The sequence below is a fragment of the Dipodomys ordii genome, unplaced genomic scaffold (genome assembly GCF_000151885.1).
Source record: "Dipodomys ordii isolate 6190 unplaced genomic scaffold, Dord_2.0 Scaffold106, whole genome shotgun sequence".
Classification (NCBI taxonomy): Eukaryota; Metazoa; Chordata; class Mammalia; order Rodentia; family Heteromyidae; genus Dipodomys; species Dipodomys ordii.
In genome coordinates, this window is record NW_012267322.1 from 5,476,006 (window position 1) to 5,497,629 (window position 21,624).

The 21,624-nt window shown below is 37.6% G+C and overlaps 1 protein-coding gene across 1 annotated transcript in view; it reads left to right on the plus strand.

The window, feature by feature from the left end:
* Fto (fat mass and obesity associated) overlaps positions 1–21,624 on the plus strand; it is a 379,565-nt gene that overhangs the window by 163,487 nt on the left and 194,454 nt on the right. Inside the window, exons 6-7 of the mRNA XM_013027975.1 lie at positions 2,822–2,965; positions 10,273–10,392. Coding sequence (XP_012883429.1) covers positions 2,822–2,965; positions 10,273–10,392 — 264 coding nt within the window. The remainder of the gene's footprint in view (positions 1–2,821; positions 2,966–10,272; positions 10,393–21,624) is intronic.

A 21,624-nucleotide genomic window follows, 5' to 3' on the forward strand; every position in this document is an offset into this window, starting at 1 on the left:
AAAATTCTGGTATCCTTTTAATTAATACATATATACATAGATACATATGTATAACACATACATCAATGTTGTCTACCCTGTATATTATAACTTTTGAATTTCTTTTAGAAAACTTACTGAAAATTTCTCATCAGCATATAATTCTTACTTTTGAATTTCTTTTAGAAAACTTATTGAAAATTTCTCATCAGCATATAATTCTTACATTGGCATAGGCAATGATTTTTAATATGACACCAAAAGCACAAGTGACCTAAGGAAAATAATAGAAAAAATGGGAGCTATAAAAGATAAAAGCTTTTGTATTTCAAAAAGTAAAGCACTCTTTATATCAACAGAGTGAACAGACAACACAGAATGGGAGGAAATATTTGCAAATCACACATCATGCAAAGAATTTCTATTTGGAATATATAAAGAATACTTAGATATAAATAATTAAAAACAAATAACCCTGCTTAAAATGATAAAGGCTATTAAGAAATCTATCCTAAAGAAGGCACACAAATGCCAATAAACACATGAAAACCATGCACCATCCTTAGTCATTAGAAAACTGCAAATCAAAGCTAGGGGAGACATCACACTTTATACCTACTGAGATGGCTAGAGTCACAAGGAAAGTAACAAGTCTTTGCTAACATGAACAGCCATGGGAACCCCTATACCATGCTGGAAAGAATGAACAATGGTTTGGTCACTTTGGAAGCAACCTGACACTCCTTTAGAAAGCTAAATGCAAAGTTACCCTATGACACAGCAATCACATACTCAGGTATACTCCAAGAGAAATGAAAACCATACACAAGCTTTCTTCATGGCTTGATCTCTATTATTGAAAAAGTGGACATAGCCCCAGAAGTGGATGCAGCTCAGAGGTTCATCACTATATGGAGTGATCAACAAAATGAGGCATATTCAAACCATTGTATAAGTGGCCATAGAAGGATGAAGTACTAACACAAACTGTGTCAGGGATAAACCATGAAAACATGATCAGTCTGTGAAGCTAGTCACAAAGAGTCTCATTGTATGATTTTATTCATCACATGAATCTTGTCTAGAATGGCCACAGGTGTGGATATAGCAAGTATACTCATTGTGGCATTAGGCTGGAAAAGTTGGTGCAAATGGGAGTGACTGCTAAAGGTCCTATGGTTTTATTTGGGGAAATAAATAAAATGAGCTAATTGTAATTGCAGTTGCACAAACCTGGAAATAACTAAAAAACACCACATTGTACATTTTAAGTGGTTGAATTTTATGACTTAAGTTATATTTTCACAGAATTTTGACAAAAAACAATAATTCAACAACAACCTGATCATAAGTTCCTTAAACCAAATAAAACTCACTAAACCCAGAAAAATAAACATTTCCCTTTCAACCTGTTTTTATAGCTGGAAATAAAGTTGCAACATGGTTGCTTTAGCTAGTTCCATATTGATGAGATATTTAGGTTGTTTCCAATCTTTAGTGCTAATGGATGGACATGTGATTAGTATCCTTGTACACAGACCACTCAATTATTTAGGAAGTAAATATGCAAGTGGAATGACTTTCTAGACATTGCATACTGGGGGCTCAGTATGTGTGTGGATTCACTTCTCCTTTGTATTTTTTCTTTGCAGCAAATTGGAGTGCCTACCTTTTGCTCTTGGCACTCTGGGGTCTTTGTATTAAGATATACATTAGTCAAGCTTCTGTTTTTGGCATAGAAACTTTGTGTTCCCAGGCTTGTTGATGTCATATAAGTTAAAAGGGAAATAACTGTGCAAAGAATTTTTAAACTGGAGGATATACCTTCAAGATTCTTTTCAAGAACTCAGTTTAAGTTACAAATATGAAAATAAAAATAGTTAGAGGTACAGTGTCCATAATTGCATCAAAAGATTATATATCCATAGACATATGTCTATGAATATGTATATATACATGTCTGTATACATGTATCTTTTTATCATAATCATTTCATTATCAAAATAGAGATGCCCACTGTCTCATGTTCTATTCTGACATACAGTCATTCAGAGGAGAGTTTGCATTTGTTTTCTGTTTCATGCTACTCCTTAAAGAGCAATGAACTATATGACTGTGCTCTTGCTAATGCCCAAATACTACATTCTGCCTTTGAGCATGCTTTGAGGGCCTGAGCCATAGATTCTTTATAATTAGAAGAATCTCTTCTGCCAAGGACTGCAGCTGCCTAGTATATGCTTTTAGTAGCAAAGGAAAATAACTCATTTGCCTCAAGTTTATAACATTAATTTCCCCCCTGCTGTTACTATTCTATTTTAACCAGTTTTGTGGTCTGGCTTCTTTTAGGTTCACTTGAAATACAGAGTCATTGACTAGTTATTCATCCTGTGATTATTTATTTTCTTCTACATTTAAGGCTCAGTTCTGTATGCTGTAGTACATGTAGAAAAAAAGTGTGTGTGTGTGTGTGTGTGTAGAGTGTCCGAGCCTCTGGGTGCTGTAGTACATGTAGAAAAAAAGTGTGTGTGTGTGTGTATGTAGAGTGTCCGAGCCTCTGGGTGCTGTAGCACATGTAGAAAAAAATGTGTGTGTGTGTGTGTGTGTGTGTGTGTGTAGTACATGTAGAAAAAAAATGTGTGTGTGTGTGTGTGTGTGTGTGTGTGTGTGTGTGTAGTGTCCGAGCCTCTGGGTGCCTACTGTTATTAAGAGCCAGGAGGGCCACATAAAAACAAAAACTGTCATGGTGAGTGGCCTAAGGAAGGTCTAGTGAATAGTCATAGGAAGTGTGGCTGGTGAACTTGGATCTCACTCATAACCCTGACTGTTGGTTCTGTTTTGGCAGTGTTCTACAGGAACCTTGGATTATATTTTGCAGCGCTGTCAGTTGGCTCTGCAGAATGTCTGTGATGATGTGGACAATGGAGATGTCTCTCTGAAATCCTTTGAGCCTGCAGTTTTGAAACAAGGAGAAGAGATTCACAATGAGGTGAGGACTTTCAAGACAGTGTGAGGTCTGAGAATCTTGCTTGCTTGTAGTAAGCAGACAAATTCATCTGCTGTGTTCTTGTTGGTATAAGGCATGGGACTCCTAAGTCAGTGGTGAAATCCCAGTTATTACAGGAGTGGTAACCAGAATATCAGCATGTTGGTGCTTTTTCATTTGGGCTACTGTAACAAAATGCAACCTTCTAAACATTTAGGAATTTCTCTTCATGATTCTGGAGGCTGGAAAATCCAAGATCAAAGTACTGGTAGTTTTGGTGTCTAGTGGGGGAGGCCTATATCCTGATTCACAGAAGACACTTTCTTACTGCATCATTACATGGTGAAAGGAACAAACAAGCCCCTTAGCCTCTTTCAAAAGTGCACTAAGAACTAGGTGTTGGTGGCTCACCCACCTAGTCAGGAGGCTGAGATCTGAGGATTGAGATTCAAAGCTAGCCTGGGCAGGAAAGGCCATGAGAGTCTATCTCCAAGAAAGCACTAAAAAATTGGAAGTGGAGTTGTGGCACTAGCCTTGAGCATAAAACTCCAAGCCAACACACATGTGTGCCCATGTGCGTGCATGTCCCCCCTTCCCCCACCACATTAGAAGTACACTAAGGGTGCCGGGGCTCAAACCTGTCATCCTACATACTCAGGAGGCAGAGACAGTGAGATTGCCATCTAAGGCCACTCTGGGCAAAAACGTTAGGGAGACCTTATCTCAAAAGCAAGCCATACGAGATAGACTCCTGCCTGTGGTCCCATTTACTTGGGAGGCAAAGATAGAAGAATTTCAGTCAAAGACAGTGCCAGTAGTTAGTTTAGTGTAAGACACTAGCTGAAAAACAGAATAAAAGTTAGCAACCCAGGGAGGCCTTGAGTTCAAATCCCAGTACCACCAAAAAAAAATTGCACTGTCTACTCATGAAGTAGAAGTTCTACTATTGTGATCTATTATCTCTGAAGCCTCAGCTCTTAATATTGTCACCTTTGGAGTTAAAAGCTCAACATAAGAATTTTAGGAGGAACACAGACATTCAGACCAGATTATTGAGAAGAACCTTGAACTGAGAGAACTGAATTTTCTGATAGGTAATAAGCATGTTTGTCTTTTGCTCTGGAGAATGCCATTCTCATTCTTCTGAGTCTGTAAGCAAACCTATCCTTTGTTCTAAAGGGAGAGAATGTCTTTATCTTCCAAGGCTACACAAATAGCCTTGCAATAAGCACCTGAAACATAGGCTTTACTCAAAGCAGAAATCCAAGGCATTCAGAACAGTCTCCCTGGAAACACTGAGGGAGCGTGCTCAGAACAAGTGATGGGTTTTGCCTTTTGCTCCTGAAGTCCATTGCGTTTCTGCAGACTGTGAGAGCTGCAGGTCTTCACTACATGGTTAATGTGCTCCCCAAACTTGACTGTGTTCATTTATACCCTTTCAATTTTCACTTTATTGCAGAACTATATATAGTTAACTAACATTTTTCTTTAACTGATTGTTTTATGAAGATAAATTTCTTTGAAAAGGAAACTTTATGTTACTACTAATTCTAAAGCAAGCAGGAAAATAGTAGCAGTGAAAACAGAGGAATCTTATTACATCATCCCAGCAGGTCCTCAGGCCTGTAGAAGGCTCTGAACTTGTGTTCTTCTTTCTTCATGTGAAGAAGGGAGATTAGTGATAATGGAGACACAACCTCATAAATTTAGCCCTTCAAATGAATGAATTTTAGTATGTGCAAATTATAAGTAAAAAAAAAACTTAAAAGAAGTTGAACTACCTACTGAGGGTATGGATAGGATTGGGAAAGATGGGGGAGAGAACACTGTGACATTAATTAAGATTACTCAAGCATTGTATTCATAATGTGACTTGTTGAATTGAAACCCCTTTGTACAACTGGTTTACAAAAAGTATAAACACTAAAAAATAGCTTAAGAGACAGAAGCAAGATTAATGAGTGATAATTATTGATTATAAAGATTGCTACTCCTCTAAGGCTTCCTTTTTGATATAATCAGAAATAATGGAGAATTGGGAATCTAACAGTGTTCTCATTTAGTCTGTCAGTAAATAACGACTGAATCATGTTCCAGGACTCTTCTGCTTATACTTGAATATATTAGTAAAGAAAATAAGACCTTCTAATACAGGAAGATGATGGTAATGATCATAATTCATGGCTAATTATATAAAATGCTAGAAGTTGCTAAATAAAATTAAAAAATCATAAGAAAATCCAAAAAACAACCGCAATAATGTAAAGCAAAGCAAAGGAAAAAAAGAGAAAAGAAATCAAACAGAGCATGGTAATGGTGATTGTGAGAACTAAAGACCATCCCCATTGAAAAGATACCTGCTCACGCCCAGGCCCAGAATTCAAGCCCCACTACCGACCAAAAAAAAAAAAGAAGAAAAAGAAAAAAGAAAAGATACCTGCTCAAAGCAGACACTTAAAAAATGAAGAGCAAGCCCACTTACTACCCAAAAATGTTTCAAGCAGAAGGAATAATGACTGTGAAGACAGAGGATGTCAGTGTTCAGGGGCAGCCTGAGGGGAGGGCTGGAGCTGCCAGTTGTAGCACGAGGTCAAAGAGGTAATGGGAGGCTGGGGAGTGTCAGTTTGTGTAGCTCTCTGGAGGCCTCCTTAGGGACAGGGTCTTTTTAGTGTAAGACAATTGGGGAGCCATTTGAGTACCTTTTACGTTTTATTTAACTTAAAGATGGTCAGAAAAGATTTATGCCTATTTGTAATCAGAATCTTTGTGTTATCCAATCAGTGGTTTTCCTTCTTAAAAATAATGAAATGTGGCATTAGTGTCTTCTAGTAAATTTTTGTAGGAAGAAGAGAATGTGTGTTGGAATTTTCCAATCAAATGTACATCTTACAGCTTCTGTGAAAAGGACTGCACAGGGTATCTCTGTAGACAGGGCCTAAACATCCATCTCTGTTTAGTTCCTTTCTTAGTGAAATAAATTGTTACAATATAACATTAACTCTTAGGAGCATGTTTACATATCTCATGAGGGAAAGGTGTGGCTGACCTGGCACCAACTAAAGAGCCTATGTGAATATGGTAGAAGGTGATACTTGTTCCTTTGTGGAAATGATGGAGACGGTTTACAGCTGTATGGTGTTAGAGTACCTTAGAAGTATGATTTGGTGATGTTGCCTAAGTACTCAGCAGTTGAAGTTCAGGCAAGTGATGGGATGATGGGTCTTCTTTTTTCCCCTTAAATCATTCTCTTGGTATTTCTGGGGGAAAACCTCTTCTTGACATTATCTTTTCTGTCTATGCCATGGAAAAGGCAGGTTCAGACAAGAGGCTTCCAGAGATGGTTTTCTGGCTCATGGCTATGAATCTAAAACTACCTTTTTTTTTTCATGATCCTGCAGGGTCCCTGGGCCATTTGTATGCCCTTTTGAGGCCTGTGGGCTTTAAGGGCTTTAATTTCCTCTGTATTGAAATTGTCCAAGTGATAATAATCATTAATTTCGTTAACGGCAGGCTGGAAATCAGGGAATCTGCTTTGCAGGCATAGCTTTGAGAGAACGCTCCCATATTGTCTCCTATTCTTGTCTTCAGGGACCTGCATCACATCACCCATGGAACTTTCCTTGGCCCCCATACTACATTTGGCCTCCTGACAGCTTGTCTCTTCTTTCTGCTCTGTTGGCTGTAGGCCTCCTTGGGGGGACTCTGTTCTGGAGAAGGGATAGACACCCAGCCCCTGTCATGGGTAGAACTTTTTCAGTCCGTCAGTAAGGTAGGCTTTGATTTGTTTTTTAGTCTTGAAGTAATAAGGCTTCTGTTGTTTTCTGATTCCTGACCCTCTGGTTTTTGGCCAAGCCCTCCCTGAAGCTTTTCTATCCCTAGAGTTTAGGGAAAGAAGCAATGTTTTTTTAAACCTCAAATTCTGAATCAATCAGCTGGAAATATTTTTTGCTTCTCTACTTTTTCAGAAAAGAACCAACTATATTTTTGTCAGCAGAGTAGCTGGTAAGGGTGATATTTGATTAGAATCCTGTAATTTTTTTTTAACCCACCACAACGAAGTGAAAAAAGAAGGAGGTACCTGGGCACCAGTGGCTCACGCCTGTAATCTAGCTACTCAGGAGGCTGAGATCTGAGTTTTGTGGTTCAAAGCCAGCCCAGGCAGGAAAGTTCGTGAAACTCTTATCTCCAATAAACCACCAGAAAACCGGATGTGGCGCTGTAGCTCAAGTGGTAGAGTGCTTGGCTTGAGCTGAGGAGCTGAGGGATAGTGCTCAGGCTCAGAGTTCAAGCCCCATGACCAACCAAGAAAAAAAAAAAGAAGGTGGTAGAGTTAAATAGAATGTATGCCAAAGAATCTTATGTCTACTGAGACTGTATCTTGTGGGCTGTACATTAGCCCTTGAGTAAAGCTCTGTTGGATTAGTTCTCAATGTTGAACTTTTCTGAGCTATGTTAATGGGAAGGGGTGAATGTGAATTGATACAGATATTAAAACTTTTGTCTCAGAAAATCTCTTAAGTTTGTGAGATACTGTAGATAGTAAATTCTGGAGCTGTGATTTATTTAGTTTGTATTTTTGCATCTAGCAAGCGTGTTATTCAGTAGACATTTCACTATAGCCCATTTAATCCGTATTACAACCCTATGTGGTTATATAATTATCACTATGTTACATATGATATAGCTGTTCTATAGTGGAACAGTTTGAAACTGACTCCAGAACTCTTATTCTTTTCTTTTTTCCATTTTCTGTGATTCTGGGATTGAACCTAGGACTTTATGCATGCTATGAAAATACTCTTCCACTTGATATGCCCCCAGCACTTTTGTTTTGCAGTTTTGTTTTTGAGGTAGGTTTTTACCTTGAACAATCCACACAGTCTTACTAACTTTGCCTCTTCAGAGGCTGAGATTATGGGCATGCATCATTACACCTTGATCAGAACCCTTATTCTTAACCATGATGCTATCCACCTCAAGGGTTGGGTATTCGAGGTGGAAGATGAAGACTTTTATCTATTAAAATGGACAGGGTTCTCAGTCTTTGATCTCTTGTTCCATGGTAGATTCCCCCAGTATGTTTTTCTTGTTTCTGAGTGTTAAATCACTAAAATCTGCCGATATCTACAGGATGAACTCATTGCATATGATTATCAATTTTATTTCCTGGGATAACTTGGTTTCTAAGGCTCATGTATTTTGTTCTCTCAATGAATGTAATCAGCATAAAAGTTGGAAAGCCTTAGGAAACCTTTTCATTTCAACCTTGTGTTGGGCTTGATGTTTTGTTTGTTTGTTTTTTTAGACAGGCTGTTCTAATAGTATGACAATATTTCATTTAAAAAGTACTCATTTTTTTCTTGTAACATATGTGATTAAACTTGTATCTTCCCCAAAGCTGAACTATGTCTGCATCCGTTCTTTCAAAACTACTCAAGTTTACTGCTGTTAACTACTGTCTTTTAGCACCCAGATAAGGTTTAGCAACTGTTGTCTCAATATTGTCTACATTCCTTTTTTGTTTTGTTTAAACAGCTTTAACTGAAATCAGTGTTACATATCAAACATTTAGTTAATGCAAACTAAAACCTTTTCATACAACTTGATGTTCTCTGGTTTCTGGTTTCAGCCATTTTCACCATTGTTCAATCTTCACAAGTTGCTTTTGTTTGCCCCATGAAAGTTCAATGTGGGTAAACAAACAAGAAAATTCTTTGTGGTGTAGCAGGTGGCAATTATAATAGCGCAGCATCTATATATGGAACACGATAACCTTAGCAAAGCCAGACAGCCCAGCATGAAGCTGCGATTGCTGTACATTTTTTGAGGGCAAAAGTAAACAGAATTTTTAAGATAAATGGTATTATTCTTTGATTGTATAATTTGATTTTTTTAAGCTAAAAAGGAATGACAGAAGACTTGGGAAATGCATAGGAAACAATTTCTTCAGCTTTTGAGAAATTTCTTTAATTAATTTTTTTTTTCTTTTTTTGGGTCCCGTCGTGGGCCTGAACTCTGAGCCTGGGTGCTGCCCCTCAGCTCTTCAGCTCAAGGCTAGCGCTCTACCACTTGAGCCACAGCGCTACTTCTGGCTTTTTTTTTTTTTTTTTGCTTTTGGGTGCTGAGGAATCAAACCCAGGGCCTCAAGCATGCAAGGCAAGCGCTCTACCACTGAGCCACCTTCCCAGCCCCTCTTTAATTAATTTCTTAAGCATGTCATCTACTGGAATTATTCCAGTTGTAAGGGTCAGAAAACTCAACCTGAATTGACTTAAGTAAAAAAAGGCTTCAGGAATAGCTTGATTGGAGACTAGCTGAAATCACCAAAACTTGCTTTTTTATCTTTTCATCTTAGAGTCACCTCCTGTTGTGTTGACTCCATTCTTCTCATTTGATGGCAAACTGACTACAGAGTCTTCTTCCTGTATCTTTCAACAGTCTTGTGACCTGGTCTGATTGAACATATACCTACCTTCTTCCTCCAGCCCACTTTTGTCACTAGAAAAATGGGATGGACTGATTGGCTTAGACATGGGTAGTCAGTTCTACACCAGTATTGGAGCTCTAGCTCTAGCTCTACCTAGAACACTGAGGCTCAGTGAGTGATGATAGGTTACCCAATGCATAGTAAGACTTTGGTAGAGTATAGAAGGAGGAAGTCTAAGGTAACAGTGCAAGCTTAGAATAGTAGACTCATAGGAAGAGACTTGAATCATTGTTATCTTTGTTACTTTGTTACTCCACAGCTGTTGCCATTAGCCCTTATTAAGTTGATGGGCAATTTGAATACCTCCATAGGTCAAAGGCATGTCTTCATAATTAAGTTTATATTGTTTGGGTTTTTGGACCAAATTGACTATCATTTCCTTCCAGCTCATAGATAAATTATTTAAGTCTAAGAAATTTGGGATTGATACTTATAATATGTATCTACCTCTTGCTTTTTATACTACCCTTTAATGAAGATGTTTAATAAAGATTTCCATCATACCCAGCACAGGCTGATTATACTTAGGACCTCAGTGTTTATTGCTGACTAACACAGTTTCTTCATATCTGACTTGAAAACTCATCCCAGCTTGAGCTGGGTTGCCTTCCTAAAAGAACCTCAGCGTTCAGAATTCTCTATTCTTGGCAGAAATGCTCTGGAGATGCCAAGTTATATCAGGAAGTGGGAAGGCCCAGCTTTTCTCACCTTTCCTCACCCCATGCCTATTAAGTTACCAGAGGAGAACTGAGTGAGAAGACATTGTCCTTACTTGTCCTTCCCAAGGACATTCTAACCACCACCTCCTCATTCTGGCCCACAGGTCGAGTTTGAGTGGCTGAGACAGTTTTGGTTTCAGGGCAATCGATACAGAAAGTGCACTGATTGGTGGTGTGAACCCATGGAGCAGCTGGAGGGGCTGTGGAAGAAGATGGAAGGTGTGGTAAGTACATGAGGTCTGGCATTGTACTTTCTGGGATGCTGTGCTGTAAGAAAGCTTCAGCTGCCTCATTTTCACAGGCAAATATATGTATCTAATTATTTCAGATTATTTATTGCATTTGATTATTTGGAAAGGTAGTGAGAACATCAAACATTTTATCTGTACAACCTCAGCTTTGTCCAAATAAACATATTTGAGTAGTTTTACACAATAAGCACATTGCTATATTGATGCTGGGCATGGTGGTGAAGATAGTGCAACAGTACTATCTAAATTTTATTTGCATTAAAAAATATACCAGCTGCCATCCTAACGGCAGTTCTTGTATCAGTCCAACTCTCAGAACTATAAAAACAAGATCAGAAGGGAGAAAAAAGATGAAGAAAAGGTGGTAAAGTAGCTCAAGTGGTAGAACACTTATCCAGCAAGCATGAGGCCTTGAGTTCAATCCCTAATACTACCAACACCACCACCAACAACAACAAAAAAAGAAGAAGGAAGTATCTTATGATCAGAGCAAGGAACCTAAGGCAAATAGTAGGAAATACAGCTTAAGACAAATGAAAATAACTTAATTATGCTTTAATATAAAGAATAGTAGGAGTAGCAACCACATGATACTTGTAAAGTACCAGATACTAATCCACCTTTTCTTTGTGACTTGACAACCTACTAAAGTAGGGATGGTTTTCTCCCACTTTAATGAAGGAGAAACTCAAAGCCCAACGTGCTTATGTAACTTTCCCAAGGTCACCCTGCTGATTTGGGCAGGGGGGGGTGGTGGTTGGGGGTGGTAAGCTGGGATTTGAACTCAAAGGTTCTGGCTCTGAGGTCCTGGCCCTTCACGGCCTCACTGTTCTGTCTCCAAACAGTTGAATTTGGAATGTAGTGGGAAGGTGATAAAAGCTTGCTAAACTCTGGAGAGCGGGCTACCTCACAGAATTTGAAATGTGTTGGGAAACGTGAACGAAGATCTGCAGATCTGGGAGCTATTGTTGATCCCGACTTGATTTTTAAAAACTGCTTAGTGAGGAATGATTGACATACAGAAAGCTGCACTTGTCTTAATATGTACAACTTAGTGAATTTGTAGATAAATATTTGGCCCTGAAACCACCATCATATTACATGTTAAATCCTATCATTTCCAAAAGTTCCTGCCATCTGTTACATTATTATTATTATTATTACACTTCACAGATATTCTACCCTTATTCTGTCTATCATTTATGGCAGTAGTGGGGTTTGAACTGGGCCCTGTGATTGCTATGCAGGTACTCTACTACTTGAGCAATACCTCTATCCCCTTAAATCCCTATTTAAAGAAATGAAAATATCACATCACAACCCTGAAGGTACCAACTTAAAAGTCTAGGGGAGAATGTAGAAGTTCCTACTTTTCATCTGTCTACTTACATTTCTAAACCATATCTTTACATGGATCTGTGTCTAGGGAAAGAATGTTAGAATCCTTCTGTTAGTATATAAGTATCACAGAAAATGATTTCTCCGAAGGCTGTACTAACTAAGCATTGTAAAAATAAGTTGGAAGTAATGTAGAATCCTTGTCTATATCTCTGTTTTTGGTTGTTTTTTGTTGTTGTTGTTGGTTTGTTTTTGTCGGTTGTGGGGCTTGAACTTTGGGCCTGAGCTCTGTCCCTCAGCAATTCAGCTCAAGGCTAGCACTCTACCACAGCACCACTTTGGATTTTCTGGTGGTTTATTTGAGATGAGTCTTACAGACTTTTCTGCTCGGGCTGGCTTTGAATCATGATCCTCAGATCTCAGCCTCCTGAGTAGCAAGGATTATAGGCATGAGCCACTGGTGCCTGGCTATATCTCCATTTTTAGTTCTATTAATTAACTAAGCTTGTGTGGAATATTACTTAATTTTCATGTACTATGTGCAGCTTCAGTTAAGGGAAAAGTAATTTTTAATTTTTATTGCCCCTAATGTGAAATTCTGATTTTGTCTATTTACATAAGAATTTAGAATCTCTGTTTTCTGGCTGAGTATGATAAATTACACTTGTAATACCAGCTATTCTCAAGGCAGAGACTGAAAGAATATTGTTTGAGACCCACCTAGTCAAAAAGTTAAGGAGACTACATCACAGCAAATAAGCTGGTCATGGTAATATATATTTGTAATACTAGATAAGTAGGGATCACAGGTAGGAGGATCATGGTTCAGGGTTGGCCAATGGGAAAAAAAAATCCAAAAAAATGGGTAAAATGAAAAGACACTGGGGGCATGGTTTAAGCAATAGAGTGCTTGCTAAGCATGCACAAGGCCGAGTTCAAACCACAGTACCAATAGAAAAAAAAAAGAAATTACTTTCATGCTTAACACTAATATTAAGGCATCTGCTACACTTTGAAATTGTAATTTGACAAAGTTGTAAATTATGAATTGGAAAGCAAGAAAGGAACACATTCATTTTGTAAGACCCAGAAAAATCAAGTACTTTTAAAAATTATTTATTTTTTAAAATTATTTTTAGGTAAAATCTTTGGTATTGTGATTATGCCAGTGATGTTCATTATAAGATGATTTAAAAGATATGCATTTGGTGGCAGTGGCAGGCTTGAGAAAAATATCTGCTATTTATTTTATGGCTGCCATATAAAAAATGTTAAGAGGAATAGCAGTCCTGGGATTTTTCCAGAGCTAGTTTCCTTACCCGTGGCATGGCATTCCTAAGTGTACTGCAGGAAATCAATGGCCCATTGTCTCGGCATGCTGTAGGGCCATCATTATCAGCAGAGCAAAGGTTTGGGCTGAGATAAAAGCAGTTGTTTTTTGTAAATTAAATGTGAGCACTGCCTCAAGCCTTTGAAGAGGAGTTTTAACAAATTCATAATAATTTATTTTCTGCTATTGGAAGAGACAGAAGAGCATGATCTTTGGAAAACTCCATGGCTCTGTGGCTTTCATTGCTGTACCATCTGGTATTTGTGTACAGGGTGAAATTGCCATTGGCTGGTGAGGCTCTTCCTCTCCGTCCACCTCCTATTTTTTTTTATTTGTAAGCAGTAGGGGGCAATGTTGAGCTGCTAGTTTGAGGCCCCAAGATACTAGGCTTTCAGGAAAATGCATACAAATGTACCTTTAACTGTCAAGAATTATCCCTGTTGCTTCAATTTAGCTGTAATCTCCAAGATTCCATAACTCAGGAAATCAGTTGTGGGTTAACAAATTCAACAGCAATTTAACAAAAAGTGCAGTGTTTGCTGCACATTTGGATTCTATAGAACTAGACTAATCTAAAGCATTGCTGAAAGTACTAACTTTGTTTCCTGTTAATATATTATTCAAAATCATTATCATCATATACAAATGACTCTTTGTTATCTTTTTGCTTTTCTGGATTGTAAAATCACGTGTGTATATTGTGGAAAGATTCCTGTAATCAATGCATTTTTGTCTGTTCTGCAATATAGCATCAATCTCTTTTGGTGAGAAAATAAAAGAAGAAAACCTCAGGCAATCTGTGCATTTCTTTTTCCCTTTTGCTTAGAAGTAAAGCAACCTTTGACAGCCCTTGTACCAGGGAAGAGACTTATGTTGTAATTTCTCTCTGTCTCTGTCTTTTTTTTTTTTTCTTCTTTTTACCTCATGGTTGGTAGGAACAGTCTCAGAAAGGATATAGAATGGAAAATGAGCTTTGAACTACCTTTTCTTCCATTAATGGTAATTGCTTCACGTGTCATAACCAGTCACATATTTCAAAAAGTTTAGTCAGCTGTTTCAAAAACTCCCCTGGCCTCTACTGCCCATTCCATGTCCCAGCAAGCACATTTTTATCACACTGTTTATTCTTGCCATTTCTCTCCCGGAGGATAGTTTCAATCTATGCAGGCTCTTGTGATGTAAATGCTAAGCCTTATATTTGAATGGCATCCTGATAAAATACCACATTTCCCCTGCATATTAGTTCATGAATTTATGAGCCATGAAGCCCAAAGCAACGTAGCCCCCTTTCTTATAACTCAGGAATTTAGGCCAGCCTTCCCTTTCCTCTTTGCTCATCCACTCATGAAATATTATAACATTATAACCATATAAATATATGTATTTGTATTTTATTTTATTTTTGAATCAATTCACTGCCTCCCACCTAAGATTATTGTATTATGAGGAGACTCTTCAGGATAAGAGAGAGTTACCATTTGAAAGAAACTGCCTAAGCTTTGCTTTCTGGGTAAAGAGAGACTATGAAAAGCTGAAGTCTCCTGTGAGGTAAGGAAGTCTTGCTGTGGCCAGAGATTCAATGGATAGGCCATTTGTCTCTCAGGGTCTGCTATCGCTCTTTGCAAAACTGACATTTATTTTACCTATAAAAATGTTTTAACACTATCAAATTCACAGTGATTCTGAAAAGAATGCTAGGTGTGAAATCCTCTAAATTGATGACATTTATTCATTTCCTGTTGACCTTAAAAAAATCTATTTGGTTCAATCCAATGGAAATATTCTAATATTGTTTCCAGAGTAAACATTTTCCAAACTAGTAATGATATATATATATATATATTGGAAAGAAATTTCTTCATGCATTATATTTGTTGCTTTACCTTTTTCAAGAGAAAGTAGATCCTTAGTGTGTTGAGGTTTGTTTCCTGTCACGACAGTTCCCTGCACTGGCATAGCAGTGCAATATATGGCAGTTGGCCTTAATAACCCTTATTGACTTGAGTGGGTAGGAGCCAAGACTGGATGATTTTAATGTATCCGTTTTGAAACAGTGTAAAACACAACATATAATTATGTTAGGTAAGCTATAGGCTACACTTAATTCTACCCATTTGTGTTAAAATTTGGCACAGGAGAGCAGGGAGATGTGGAAAATGAGTAGGTGTTGTATTTAGTAATGTAACCAGCTTCTTGTTAAAGTTTTAAGAGAAAAGTCTACTTAAGAATGTAAAAGTTGTCCCTGACAAGTTATTTATAATAGTTCTAATTTCTAGATGAGTCATCCTCTTTCCATGTCATTGGGCCAGTGTAAATCATCCAGGAAGCTCCTGCTAAGAATCTGCCCATGGCTGGTGTGGACAGGCCCTGTGGTGTGGGCTATACAGTCCTAGGAACTGTTTGAGATGAGAGCAGTTTGTTTGGTTTTGGAGAGACTAGTGAAGCTATCATCACACTGCTGTAGATTAAATTTGTTCTAAATGAAAACAGGAGCAAGGGTACTTCTCCATATACTGAAACACATACTGAGTATGCTGGTGTTCATTATTGTAAGTTCCACTAGCTAAATTCATTTTAAATTCCTTTCTAGATTAAAGAATTGGAGGACTATAAGGAACAAAGTGATGAAATATAAATGGTAAATCTTTTGGTTAATTTTAATGGTGACATTGCCTCCTTACAATATGTACATATATTATATGTGTATTTCTCATCCACATTAATGTTTATTTATGTACTAATTTACATGTGTGTAATGCTAACTCATTTTTCAGGGTTAGCATTTCTAATCTGGGAGCAGTGTATATTATGGTAATTTAGGATCTGGTGTGGAGTGCCTGCTGGTGGGTTTAAAGTAAGATTTAAGTCACCCTCCTTTTTTAACCAGGATAATACTGAGTAGCTCAATATATACACAAATTAGAGGTAAGTTGGACAGTTATAAGCATCCAGTGATTCAAATTCTGGACCATTATGTTTGGGCTTGGAAATTTGGAAAAAAGAAAAGGCCACATTAGCCATAATAGTATAGTGTCTGTGACCCATACTTTTGGTTCTCCTAAACATATTCACAGAAGGTTGTTTATTGCTATTCTCCCCCTGTCCACTCAGTCCCTCCAGTTCCCCACAGCTGTATTGTCCTATTAAACAATTTTGCATGTGATTCAATAAACTTCTAGCAAGTTTTGGTTTCTTCTTTGATTGCCTTTTGTATTTCTCTCATATTTTTCTATCTTCCTCCCCCACCTCCCATAGTGGCTGTAGATTTAGTAAGGGCTTTTTTTTTTTTCAAGCATCCTGTCTTTTTAGGGGGAAAAATTTACAATTCTAAGAGAATTCAGGCTTAAGCCTAAAAACAGAATGTGCATTGGAAGCACAAAGGATTGTGTTTATGATTCTCTTTGAAGCGTTTTTGCAACTGGATAAGGAAAATTTTAGAAACCCTCTGATAGTGTTCAGGGTAAATACTTAAACCCCTTTAGAGAATTTCACACACAGATACTGTGCCGCAGAAAAAAGGGATACTTATGTTTCTCAAAGCTGCTACAGCCTACAGCTTTGTACTTAAAGACAGAGGTGTTGAATAGAATTCTACTGAGGATACATCCAGTGACAATATCTCCAGGAACATCAGAGCAAACAGTGGGTAGGACTTTCTGTTTTAACCCTTCCATGAGCTGTATGAGGTGAGCTTCCTTGGTATCCAGTGCTTACAAGTGCCTGGTACAACCCAGGAATGTTAAAAGACTGGAGCTGCCCCCTCGGTTATGCACATAACAGAAATAAGACTAGAAAGGCTGAAGATGGTGAGACATAGTGACAGGAGTGAGGAAATTTCAAGTGAAAGCCTTGCCATCTCTCTTAACTCCTTCTAGTGTGTGGAGAGAAAAACTGGACTAAGTAACTAAACTTGATATTTTAGATGCCATATCATGGAATTTGGCTAAATTCTGTTAAGTTTCATTATCACACACACACACACACACACACACACACACACACACACATGTTCTATATGTTAAAAATATATAGATGATTCTGTAAATGTTATAAAATCAAATGAATGGAAAGGATGTGGAATTTAATCAGCAGGCCTACATTTTTTAAAGGGATGCAAGATTTCCTAAGGATGCTGTTTCCATTGTGTGGAGTGTTATCCAGACATTGGGCTCTTTTTTGAAGTTGGTTAATGAGTGATCACTAACACTGTTACCTTCTGAAGATTATCATAATGATGATATCATGAGAAAGTTTATAAAAAGAAAATGCACATGTGAAACATCACCAATAATAATGGTAGGAGGTGGTGGGAACAGTCCACAACCTAGGAAGCCTTTCTTAGAGGTGGTTTGACTGAGTCTCCCTTACAGACAGTATCACCCCACTTTTTTTCATATCCCTACCTCTAAAGCTGGGGTCTGTCTAGGAGTTAAAGGGACTCATAACTCATCTAATGTTTCTATCCACTATGGGTTAAATACTTGGGAAGGTAGGGTTGGGAATCTTTCCATATTTTGCAAAAAATGTCCCAGTGGAGAAATGTATTCCATGTGCCAAAAACTGACTTAGCAGAGAGCTGAGAATGCATTACAATGCCTTTTCCACACATTAAGAGTAATATAACCATCGTCCTGTCCTCTCCCTGCCAACGTTTAAAAATTAATGATCCTTTATTTTTAATCAAAGGAAACTGTTTGTTTTTCTGTAGTCCTGAAATGATCTCTGTAATCACTTGTAGATGATATTTGTAATTCTGTCTTTACCTAACAAGTAAATTATGATTGACTTCTTTGCATTTTCTGTACATGATCTCAGCCCATCTGGAACCACCTGTGACAGTCTCACTTGTAAATTTTCCTTGGTGTGTATAAGTCTCAAATAGATAATCTGCTGCTTGTTTTTGACTGATTGACAAAATTATCCTTCAGTAAATATCTGGTATATTAGGGCAGTATTTAAAATTAAATATATTAGTTTTAGACACATCTTCTTTGGCTATGAAGACTTGGAGCTGATGGTAGCTTTGTCCTGTTACATAAATAATAACTTAAATGAAAAAAATTGCAATACCTAGAATTATACATCGTATGGTCTTTAACAGATGCTGGGGGATTAAGAGCTTTGTATTTTAGTTAATGACATAACTTCATTCCATTAGCACTGAGTTTTTTAAAGGATGGAGTGGTGGGATATGCCAATGCCTATAGTAACTTAATATTTTTGGTACCAAAGTCTCATATCCCACAGCACTTGAATATTAAATGGGAAAGATGAATCATATTCAGTTACTCAGTAATAAGCTAACTCAAAATTAACCTATTCCAAGCCAAACATTTGATTCCTGTAATCCCCTGGTCTTTCCAGTGTCTCACTGCCATTCAATAATTGGAACTATCCAGTTGCCTAGCCTACAACTTCACAATCTGATAATGACTTGACCCGTCTTTATCACCTTCTATGCTAGCACCATTGTTGTTCATAGAAACAGCATCAATCAGCCTTCTAGCTTTGGTTATTCTACATTCACTATGGTTAGATGGTTCCTTTAAAATACAAGTGAGCTCATTTTATACCTCAGGTCCAAAGCTACCATCATGTTGAGAAATTCAGCCTACCTGTGATGGCATAATACCATGTAGATCCGTGCTAACCTTCCCTCTCATTCCCACCTCATCTTACTCTCTGCTCTGTGTATGCTTAGTACACTTCTGCCAGAGACTTTCCATGTCCTTTTACCTCTGTCTGGAATATGTTTCCCTCTCTTATTTGCTTGGCTCATCTCTCACTTTTTCCCCTTTCTGAGATAGTTTCTCTTAGGAAGAACACTCTGATAGTGAGATTATGTTGCCTTGTTCTATATTACTTCATACCATTCTCAGCACAGGCCACTAGAAATCATGCCTACTTCAGTCATGATTTCAGCAGTAGTTGGTACACAGCTGGTACTCAGCACACATGTGCTACAATAAGCATTTGATGGGGGGTCATTTTTCTAGTCTTTTGTATCCACATTGGTCATCATGGCCTTTAATAAGTTCTTTTGAACTCTGTGTTTTCCTAAAACAATACCTGCTGCTTAGCAGGAATATTTTTGGATTAGTTCTATTTTAAAACAAACAGTCCTTACATCAATACCTCAAAACATTTTTAACTTTAAAAAAATACCCAGGGCACAGACGCATGTCCTGTTTTATGCCTTTAGCATTTCTAGCTAAGTAGATTGAGTAATCACTGGCAAACAACTTATATAAATCTGGGAAATCTTTTTTTTTTTAAATGAGAGAATTAAGTAGGTTATTTGTTTCCCAGAGTAGCAGTGTTGCTAAAACCAGAATCATAGTGTTCTGGATCATTTATTGGTATTGTTTATATTTCAGATTTCTCTACTTTTAAAAAACATGCTAGAGTAAAATGATCTCAAATATAAATGACTTTCCTGCAAAGTTGAACTTTGTTGCTGTTAATTTTCAGAATATAGAGATAGCAATATACACCGGACAGGCTTTGGGCACAGAAATAGGGAAATCCCTCAGGAGTAAACTGACTTTGGCTAGACAAGCTGAAAACTGATTAAAATATTTATCATCCTTTGGGTATGCAATAGCTTTTGATGATGGAAAGCCTATTAATATTCATCTTTGCTGCTTGTCTACACTTCAGACAGATCCCAGGAAAGGATGTTCAAATGACCAGTTTTCTTTCCTCACCAGGAGTCCTTGAGCCCCAATACAGCTTGGAACCAAGAACTGCCTTGTGATGTGCTTCAGCTTTTCCTCTGGGGAATAGGGATGGGGAATACAAACCAGGAGAGACCTTTGCACTGGAAAGCTTTAAAGGATTACTGCTTTCTTGCAGAAAGTCTTTTGCTAGAACAAAGGAAAAAGTTGGGCCATAATTTCATAAGCACCAGAACTACTGTTGCTATCTGAGTACAGGAAGGAGACTTAGCTCCTTAGATTAAGTTTGGGGATTGGAGCCTTCTAAAGGATTTTGATGTGAATGTCAATAGGAACTGCCATTTTGTTGAGGAAGGAGTAGAAAAACCAGTTGTGTCTGCCCCTAATGTCCAGGTCTTCTGACCGGTTGTTTAGAGTATTCGATCTTTTTTGAATCTTGACAGTGTCTGACTGAAGATGATGTCATATCCACAGAGCCAGGAAAAAGTAGCACAAGATCTTTTTAGTTTTTTTTATTCCTTGCAGGGGTGGAGAACCATTTTTCTGACAAGGGTCATTTAGATGTTTATAACATCATTTGTGGGCCATAGAAAATTATCAATATAGGCAGATAGCTGTAGGTAGCCTATAAGAAGCCTGACCCATCATGTACCAAATGACTTCTCAGGCATGCTAGAGGCCCTTCCCACCTCATGCAATGGGAAAAAAGAACTTGGTTTTATAGGTTGTAATTTATTATTTTAGCAGTGTTTTATTCTGTCTAGATTGGGATAACCTTAATTATATATACACATATATATGGACATATATATGTGTGTGTGTGTGTGTGTATATATATATATATATATATATATAGGTTCAAACAGGATCTCTTCATTGATTGATCTGAAAAACCCGGAAGTTAAATATAATATTTTCATTAAAAGGCCAGTGACATTAACACCTTAGTTTTTAATCTTGTAAATCCGACTGTTTAGAGTCTTCTCCATTTGCATATCAGTTTTTATGAAAAAAGGGGTACTCATTATATTTGAAATCTACTTTAATGTAGTGTTCTCTCTTCATCCTAGTCATTTACTCCTCATGTAGCTGCTCCACATCATGTAGATAAATGTGAAGTTATACAAAGAGCTGGGGTTTCCATCTCCCAGGTTGCTAAGACACAAGGCAGTAAGTAATTCACTGGAAGGAAAATCAAAGGAGAAAAGCGATTCTGACATAGGCCTTTGGGAATATAAAGGGTTTTGATAGATGGCAGTGGGTGGAGGATATTCAAAGATGGCAGGAGCTGAGATGCTATAGTGGGAAAATAGAAGGTGTGCTCACAGACTTGGTCAGACTGAATGGAGATTGGTCTGTGTGAGTCCAGTAGTGAGAGATAATATAAGGAGTTAGATTATCAAGGGCCTTTATTTCTCATACTTTTCTTTCCAAGGGACATTGCTCTTCCTGCCTAATGAATGCCTTGCTTTCACAATCATGAGAAGCAAACTGCTAAATAAAAATAAAATGAAAGCTAGTTGCAAATGTTCTTTTTGGGAAACAAGTCAAATTCCATTTTTTTTTCTCCAATTTCAAGACTTGTCTGAATCCTGAACACAACAAATAAGCAGTGCAACATCTTCTCAGTGGGGATTACAAGATAGCTTGTGCATTTTTTTCTACCAAGGTTCATTCATTTTTATCTCTCTCATAAATTGAATACCATATTAATAATTTTGGGTATTGTCCAGAGACAGGTCTTTCCATATATAACCACTTCAATTATTTTTATTGTTTAGGTATAGAAATAAGATTTTCTATAAAATAAAACCTACCTTCCTTCTTTCCTTCCTTCCTTCCTTCCTTCCTTCCTTCCTT